The sequence below is a fragment of the Mus caroli genome, unplaced genomic scaffold (assembly GCF_978045245.1).
Source record: "Mus caroli unplaced genomic scaffold, Mus_caroli_1 scaffold_15, whole genome shotgun sequence".
Classification (NCBI taxonomy): domain Eukaryota; kingdom Metazoa; phylum Chordata; class Mammalia; order Rodentia; family Muridae; genus Mus; species Mus caroli.
The window spans coordinates 99,200,521-99,209,576 of NW_028227270.1; the positions used below are offsets into that span (position 1 = coordinate 99,200,521).

At 46.8% G+C, this 9,056-nt stretch overlaps 3 protein-coding genes across 3 annotated transcripts; 2 read left to right on the top strand and 1 right to left on the bottom strand.

The window, feature by feature from the left end:
* Positions 1-1,644: 1,644 nt before the first annotated feature.
* LOC147001057 (histone H2B type 1-F/J/L) lies at positions 1,645-2,120 on the bottom strand. Its single transcript, XM_085831263.1, has one exon. It carries the CDS (start codon positions 2,071-2,073, stop codon positions 1,693-1,695), a length of 381 nt encoding a protein of 126 aa, XP_085687389.1. The 5' UTR covers positions 2,074-2,120; the 3' UTR covers positions 1,645-1,692.
* A 209-nt stretch (positions 2,121-2,329) lies between these two features.
* Positions 2,330-2,804, top strand: LOC147001058 (histone H2A type 1-B). The gene has a single exon (XM_085831260.1). It carries the CDS (start codon positions 2,369-2,371, stop codon positions 2,759-2,761), a length of 393 nt encoding a protein of 130 aa, XP_085687386.1. The 5' UTR covers positions 2,330-2,368; the 3' UTR covers positions 2,762-2,804.
* Positions 2,805-3,602: 798 nt separating this feature from the next.
* LOC147001059 (histone H4) lies at positions 3,603-4,425 on the top strand. The gene has a single exon (XM_085831266.1). It carries the CDS (start codon positions 3,655-3,657, stop codon positions 3,964-3,966), a length of 312 nt encoding a protein of 103 aa, XP_085687392.1. The 5' UTR covers positions 3,603-3,654; the 3' UTR covers positions 3,967-4,425.
* The last annotated feature ends 4,631 nt before the right edge of the window (positions 4,426-9,056 follow it).

Below are 9,056 nucleotides of genomic sequence, written 5' to 3' on the forward strand. Positions count from 1 at the left end.
AACTGGGGGTAGTGGCACTCACCTTTAATCCCAGAACTCAGGCTGATCTCTGAGTTCAAGGGTAGTTTGATCTTCAAAGTGACTTTAAAAAGCATCATATGGCATAAGAATGAATAACTAGCTGAGCGGTGGTGGTGGTGGTGGTGGTGCACGCCTTTAATCCCAGCACTTGGGAGGCAGAGGCAGGCAGATTTCTGAGTTCCAGGCCAGCCTGGTCTACAAAGTGAGTTCCAGGTCAGAGAGGGCTATACAGAGAAACCCTGTCTCGAAAACAAAACATAAACAAACAAAAAAACGAACAAAAAGAAATACATAAATAAATAAACTAATAAAAATTAAAAAATAAGAAGGTTCAGGTGACAAATATTATTACCAAAAAAAAAAAAAAAAAAAAAAAAAAGAATAAATAACTATTGTGAAAAGTTACCTTGGCGTGTGTTTTTCCACCAAAGACAAGGCTGTATTGTAATTTGCTATCCAACAGATTACTTTTGGTCTTTTGAATTACAAACTGTGCTGGGGAAAGAAACAAAACAGGTAACTAACTGTGGGGCGGAGCCGGGAAGGAAGGAAGGAAGGCAGGCTACCAGCACTGGATGCACATTTTACACATTTTGCAGAACCAGTAAACTTCCACCTGTAGAATTTCAGGCTGTAAAAGATATTTCCATATTTAACCACAAACGGATATTACTCAATTTTCCTTCAAAGTTTTGCCAATTTACAGGGTATGATTTTGCTTTCTTATCCTAAGCTTACTAGGCAAATAACAGATATCGAAAGCAATGTTAAGTTTAGGAAAACACAGGCGGCTTTGGTGCGGGTGAGAAAAACATTAAATCTTTCGCTTTACTATCGTGAGAAATCACGAGTTGGAAGAAAGTGAGATGTTAAGTTGTTGGTCCTTTTGAAAAGAAACCCGTGATGTCACTTGGTGTGTGATGTGCTGACGTAACAGCACATTTGTTCTACAGATGCATATCCAGTCGATACTAAAGCTGGGGCCTAAGGTTAGTCTTTCCATTCCTAAGCCAACCTAAGTTGTAAACGGAATTTCTTCAGTTTTTACGTATGCAACTTGCTAGGTAAAGCAATGGAAAAAGCATCTTGATAGATCTTTTCTTGGCTAAAACATGGACATCCCTGAGCATGTTCTTACCCTAGGAATAGACACCCAACGGACCAACTCGTTTATTCCCCGATCGAGCCCTAGAGCAAATTAGGGCAGGAATACACGGACAGGGTATCCCGGTATGCTCAAGGAAGGCACACAAGTATTGATCCTTCAGGACAGTTTCGAAGCCTTTCGCTGGGCATCCCGGATAAGGAGAATGACCACAATCGCCTTCTTTGCCCTACCCTCTTGTTTAGATGAGGCTTGCTAATAGTTTTTAATTATGTCTACCGGCTAAACCGGAAGACCAGGAACTTACCACCTACTTGTTCTCCTTCGCTTCTTTGGACAGGTAAACAAGGCGGAAGAGGCTCTCTGCAAAACACAAGGAGCTGCTTCTAAGGTGCCTGCGGACCAGGACAGGGTACCCGCACCCACACAAGAAACAAGATTTCCCACGTCCACTACCCCAAAGTGAAAGGGAAGGGAAGGATACCTGCATGTGTAACAGCTTTTTGCGCTGAAAGTGTGGGTGGCTCTGAAAAGAGCCTTTGGGTTAGGAGTGTGAGTTAAAGAACTCACTTGGAGCTGGTGTACTTGGTGACGGCCTTGGTGCCCTCGGACACGGCGTGCTTGGCCAGCTCCCCGGGCAGCAGCAGGCGCACGGCCGTCTGGATCTCCCGGGACGTGATGGTCGAGCGCTTGTTGTAATGCGCCAGGCGGGACGCCTCGCTCGCGATGCGCTCGAAGATGTCGTTCACGAACGAGTTCATGATGCCCATGGCCTTGGAGGAGATGCCGGTGTCGGGGTGCACTTGCTTCAGCACCTTGTACACGTACACCGAGTAGCTCTCCTTGCGGCTGCGCTTGCGCTTCTTGCCGTCCTTCTTTTGGGCCTTGGTGACGGCCTTCTTGGAGCCCTTCTTCGGGGCGGGAGCGGACTTCGCGGGCTCAGGCATGACGAGACTGGAACTCTGGAACTCTAGCACGGAAGCTACTCGGCCCTGTCTATTTGATGAGGTCTTATTCAAATGAGGCATGGGATCGGGCGCCTATGATTGGTTCATGATGTACATGGCGACATCCGAAGTCTTGTCCAATTGACGTGCGCCCGGGAATGCTTCCCATTGGTCTAGAAGAAAAGAAGAAGTCAGCCAATCGCATAGGCCCTTTTTTACGCCCAGAGAAAACTATAAGGGCCAAGCTCTTGCTCTTTGCAAAGGTACAGTTGTCAGAGGCTGTTTACTTTCTACCATGTCTGGACGCGGCAAACAGGGCGGCAAGGCTCGCGCCAAGGCCAAGACCCGCTCCTCCCGGGCCGGCCTGCAGTTCCCCGTGGGCCGCGTGCACCGGCTGCTCCGCAAGGGCAACTACTCGGAGCGCGTGGGCGCCGGCGCCCCGGTGTACCTGGCGGCCGTGCTGGAGTACCTGACGGCCGAGATCCTGGAGCTGGCGGGCAACGCGGCCCGCGACAACAAGAAGACGCGCATCATCCCGCGCCACCTGCAGCTGGCCATCCGCAACGACGAGGAGCTCAACAAGCTGCTGGGCCGCGTGACCATCGCGCAGGGCGGCGTCCTGCCCAACATCCAGGCCGTGCTGCTGCCCAAGAAGACCGAGAGCCACCACAAGGCCAAGGGAAAATAAGACCAGCCGTTCACTTACCCCAGAGGGGAAAAAAAGGCTCTTTTCAGAGCCATCCACAGCGTCTTTTAAAGAACTGAATACTTACGTGAGATACTTAAATGTCATTTTCTATGCGGTTTACAGGTGAGCGTTTTAGAACCAGAATAATTGAAGACAAACGTTGTGGTTTCTGCCCACGGGAGACTGTCATACATGAACCCAAGAACTAGTTTCCCTTTGAACTGTGGTGTTAAGTGCTGAAAACTGGCCACTTTTAGTGCTTAGGGATCCTTCCGTGTTTCCAGATGGGGATTGAGTCTCCCTAGATGTCCTAGAACTCGTTCTGTAGGCCAGTCCAGCCTTCAACTCCTATTACCCTGCACCTGCCTCTGCCACTGCCTCCTTAGTGTAGAGTTTAAAGGCATGTGCCATCACCACTGCCATTTGAGTGTTGTATGTGCGAGGGGGCATACATTATTCAGATCTGGATCCTCTGTCTTCTGTCTTGGTGTACTTACTCCTAGATAGTGTTAATATAAAAGCGACATTTTTTTCCTTTGCATACTATAACTTTTGTTTCATAAGGACGTAGCGATCACATTTAATGAACAAGGTAAAGGCGCGCGCGTATGAGTGCGCACCTGCATCTTGCGTTGTTTGATGCACGTAAGTTTAAGAAAAAAGAAAAGAAAACTCTGCTAACGAAAACCTGAAGCGCAGGGAGTTGATGGAATTAGCTTCCTTTCCATATAAAAACCTATTGTGTTAAATTTGCTCTACGCCCTTCCCCCGGCCACACCCACTTCCACTGAGCTCCTGTTTTCACTCCGGTCCGCAAGTTCCCTATAAGAGGGACGCGCCTTCTCCAGAAGGCCGTCTGTTTCTTCTTAGAGCAGTACAGCCTCGTCTTCATCATGTCTGGTCGTGGCAAGGGCGGGAAAGGTCTCGGTAAAGGCGGCGCTAAGCGCCACCGCAAGGTTCTCCGCGACAACATCCAGGGCATCACCAAGCCCGCCATCCGCCGCCTGGCCCGGCGCGGAGGAGTGAAGCGCATCTCCGGCCTCATCTACGAGGAGACTCGCGGTGTGTTGAAGGTGTTCCTGGAGAACGTGATCCGCGACGCCGTCACCTACACGGAGCACGCCAAGCGCAAGACCGTCACCGCCATGGACGTGGTCTACGCGCTCAAGCGCCAGGGCCGCACCCTCTACGGCTTCGGCGGCTAAGCTCACCTAGAGCCTCTTTCTCAACTAAAGGCCCTTTTCAGGGCCATCCAATTAATCCTCGGAAGGGTTGCAACATTAGTTACAGTACGGGTGAAGTTTTTCTAGTGAGTCTCTTTCCAGCCACTTCCCGTGGGGTTGGGGGCTACGGCGAGGGCAGCCTTAAGTGAAAATGGAGTTCACCGTGAGCCTTCAGTCGCGTTATGTGGGTCCGTGGAATCGGGACGGTTCCTTTGAGAGGAGGTAGAGCTCAGACGCTGGGCAGTAGCAACTCCTATAACCCACCCCACCCCTGCCTCCTACATAGAGGTTGGCTTCAGGACTACCACGTTCCAAAAGACTTAACTTTCTGTGGCCTCGATGTACCTTGCTCTCTAGTTTATATGGCTGTGATGGTAAACACAGCCAGGGCTATGAGACAGTGAGGCACAGTCTCGTGTCTCCGGGGGTTGGTTTTTCGAGACAGGGTTTCTCAGTGTAGCCCTGGCTGTCCTGGAACTCACTTTGTAGACCAGGCTGCCCTCAAACTCAGAAATCCGCCTGCCTCTGCCTCCCGAGTCCTGGGTAAGGCACAGTCTTAAGCCAAAATAAACAACCTAGAGAGTCCTGATTCTTACATTCTGATGTAATGAAATATCATTACACCGATGTAGCAAAGGAAAATTTAAAGTTTGTTTTTATTTACTACTAGCTCGGCATGGTGGTTAAGCCCAGCATTTGGAAGGCAGAGCAGGAGGATCTCCGAGTTTGAGGTCTATGAAGCCAGTATCGGGACAGTCAGAGCAAAGAGAAAAAGGTCTGTCTCAAAACAGACCTTTTTTTTTTTTTTTTTGGTCCGTGTATCTATCTGTAGGCAGGTGTCCATAGAGACAAGAACGGGGTGACAGATCCCTTAGAACTTAAGTGACAGCAAGCTATGACTACCTGACAGGGGTGCTGGGAACTGATCTCAGGTAGCAGTAATGCTGTTACTTAAGCCAGCTCTCCAGCCTCTTAAGAACTTTTATGTGGGGGGAGGGGAATGAGGGGTGGAGGTGGGCTTTTTCTAATTCAAAAACCACATTTTGAAATAATGGAGCAATAAAAGTACGTTATATCTCACTCATTGCTGGACTTCCCAAATGACCGTAGACAGGCCTTGTATTAGATTGCTTGGTCATTTTACAGAAGACATTTGTAAATACTCATGTACAATTGGGAAAACTGCTGTTGCATGTTGTGTATAGAAAGGGGCAGACAAACAAAACCAATCAACCAAACAAAATCCCCAGGAAATGTAGGAAAATTCATCAGTATAAACTCATCGATAAGAATGTAAACCCACCCCACCCCACCCCACCCCACCCCCCCAAAAAAAAGAAGAAAAAAAAAGGATGTTTACCCATTTTCACAGTGGATAACATTCCTTCACTTATTAAAAACATCTCAAGCTGGCCTGGTATCTATAAGTAGCTAATGCTCGCTCACCTTGAAGCTTTAAGCGTTTTTATCTGGTTATGGGGTTAAGCCCATGGTCACTAGAGCCACTGGATCTCCTGGAATTAGAGACACAGGCAGTTGTGAGATCCCCCTTCCTCTCCAAAGGTGCTGGGGATTTAACTTGGGTCAGCGCAGAGAACGATGCAAGTTCTTAACTACTGCAGGCCGCAACCTTAGAATCTTGACCCTCCTGCCTCTTCATTCAGAGTGCTAGCATTACCACCGTGAGCCGGCGTACCCACCGTACCCACCGTACCCACCGTACCCACCGTACCCACCGTATATGGCCTATGCAGCTCTGAATATCCAACTCAGGCCTTTATGTATGCTAGGTAGGCAGACACTGCCACTTGAGCCCGGTGACACATACATACTCATAATAAAGAGCAATATAAAAAATGCAAGCAAGGCCGGGCGTGGTGGCGCACGCCTTTAATCCCAGCACTCGGGAGGCAGAGGCAGGCGGATTTCTGAGTTCGAGGCCAGCCTGGTCTACAAAGTGAGTTCCAGGACAGACAGCCAGGGCTACACAGAGAAACCCTGTCTCGAGAAACAAAAAAAAAAAAAAAAAAAAAAAAAAAAGCAAGCAGATTAAATTTGCTCTTATGTGGTTTGGGCTTTGTTTGTTATTGTTGTTCATTGGCTGTGGTTGCAATACATTTGGGGGATAACCAGAAACCCTGGGAAGTCAGTCGGTGTCTGTCTGCCGTGCCCATCCTGTATTACCTAACTGGAAAACACGACTCCACCTCACTACGATAATACACTTTATTCAGTAAATTAACAAGACAAATTCTGCTGTTACCAAGAAAGGATTCTTCATTGCCATGGACTTACCAAAGGGTCCGTACCACAAAACACTGACCGGTCATTGAGTTTTCCCGAGCCATCAAAGTAAGACTCCTGAGAGATATTCATCAAACTCAGTCTTTGAAATAGTTTTAGATTTTGTAGGTCATAAGAGAGACAGGGCTTCAGCCCAAATCACTTTGTTTATTTAGGAAGGAGCAGATTCGCCCACACCTGAGCTCACCTTAGGAGCACAGGCCTTCTCATCCAACACACTTTCAGTTCCTTTCACTTTCAACCTGTCCCCTCAAACTTTAGAAAAACGCTCTGTGAAACTTTGTCCAATATGTCAGGGACTTTAGAGCAATGACTTTGGCTGGGAGTGATGGTTATATACCTTAATCCCGGCCCCTGGGAGGCAAAGGCAGGCAAACTTCTGAGTTTGAGGCTACCCTGATATTAAAATATAGTATGGTCAAGGCCAGCCAAGGCTACATAGTAAGAATCTCATTTGGAAAGAAAGAAGACAGCAAGCAAGCAAGCACGGGAAAGGGTACGGCAAAGGGAAAGGGGAAGGGAAATATATATATTTTACAAGATTAGCTTTTCATCTAAGAAGGAAATCAGAGTTTACCATAACTATAATAAACGAAAATAAAATACCAAGTAAACCAGGCACAAGGTGGGCGTGGAGGTAGATAACTAATGATCTGTAATGTGTTACCTGAAATAATAACTACAAGAAATCACATGAATACACTGCATGCTGAGTAGGGGTGCTCAGTGTGTGTGGGGGAGCCAAAAACAATGCTCTTGGTATCTATTGTTCAGTGAGGTGATGTAAGAGACACCTTAAACTTGAGCATTGTATAGACCTCACTTTTATATTACACACATACATGCCAAACGTGGGGACGTGTTAAGACATAATATTAAAATGATTCACTGAAGAGTGCACAGCCAGGCTGATACAACCTAGGTCTTGACTAGGTTTGCTTTGTCTGTCAATGCATAAAGAATTAAAATACAGGGGAAAAAAGTCCTTAAGTGTTAGGGGAAACCCCCCAAATATTGAGAACAACACAATCCAAGTTAAGACAGGCACTTACTTCGAAGAGGAAAAACACTTTCAACTGATCCAGGGAAAAAGAAAGGAGGGGGGGTGGTAGGGGTCAGACACTGGGAAGCCTAGTAATGTGCCTTCCCTCAGCCTTGAGCAGACCACCTGCTGAGCTTGCCTAACATAATCCAAATCTATCTAAGATAAAGGATGGGTCTGTGGGCTTTCCCTATATAAACACAGAGCTTAGAATTAAACTCTGAGCCTTGATCAGAAACCTTTGTCTTGGCTTCATCCTTCTCTTGCTTGCCCATTCTTTTTCATTTCCAGCCTCCCTTTCAGAGTTCTCCATGGCTGCTGGATAGCTACAGGTGGCGTCCAAACAAGAGGATTGAAGATGGGGGAATTGACTGAGAAATGCTGTCTTGGTGGAGCGCCAAAGAAAACTGAAGAAGTTACACTATCCTGCTCGGTGCTAAGCAGCAAACAGCATTAATGCTAGAGCTAGCCATAGATTTTATCTTTTGGAAGCTGTTGTTGTAGGAGGTGCAAAGAGGATACAGGCTAGGCTTGGGTCTGTGTCAACCCAACGCCGAATTAACCTAGGGGTGACAGCTCATTGAGACGGGAGAATTCTATATAGGCTTTGTCTGCAGCCAAGAGCTGAGTCAGAGAGAGAAACCAAACAACAACAAAAACAAAAAACAAAACCATGTTAAGAAAATATCTTAGCTCAAGTAAATTTATGCTGTGTATGGTTCCCAGAAGTAGGAATGGTAAATATACAAATGACATGAAAAAGAGAGAAAAAGAGAGAGAGAAAATAGGTTTCAGAAAAGCAGTTCCCCTGTCTTGGTTGTGTTAGTGAAAGAACCTAGTGGGGAAACCCCCACCCAACTCCCGATTCAGCGTGCACCCAAGAATCACGAATAGAACACAACACCTTGATGTAACAACACGAGGTATTTTAATGGCGGAGCTCCGGGTCGAAACGTATCTCACACAGGAGACAGTGGATTCGACCACGAGGCTTGGAAGCTAGGGGTTTTTATAGAAAAGGAGTGGGGCTGGGGGAGGAATTGGCGCGGTTTTACATGATTGGTCCATTTAAACATCAGCAGCCTGAGGTCAGAGGGGTGGGAGATAGGGAAGCGATGGGCCTGCCCGGGCATGTCCTGGTCTGTTCTGCTATGTTCTCAGCCCCAGGTTTCAAAGCTCACAAACAACTCTTTGGGCTATTTGACATACATTACATGAATCACAGGTCTCAAGTTTTATTTCCTTTCATTAGCAAAAGAGAAGAAAAATGGCTTTCAGCTCCAGCCCCTACTGGAGATATCCTTAGTTCTGGTTACATCAAATTCTCTTCCCTCTCTGTCTGTTGTCTGTCTTTGGAGCACCAATCTGTCCTCGTGTCAATTTATGTGTGTTTTGTTTCGTTATTTGAATAACTGTTGTTCTGTGTTTCATGTTCAAAAGAAAAAAAATGGTTAAAACTTTATCTGCTGGATATCCATCCCCTGATTTAGCTTAACTAGTTTAGAAGGCAGTCTCAATTTGCACAGCAGAAACTGATAAGTTACCCTGCACTGTAGCTGGGAGTCAAGCACAGCTGAAGAAAAGTTGCTCTTAAAGGGGCCAGCAGCTTCTCACATTCTATGGTAAATAAGCTGATGGCTGTTTTCTTGTAGAAATATCTCTGCAATTGTGTTTATTGAGTTCAGTGAGTGACAAGGTGCTTTTTCTCTTGAAATTACAGCTGGAA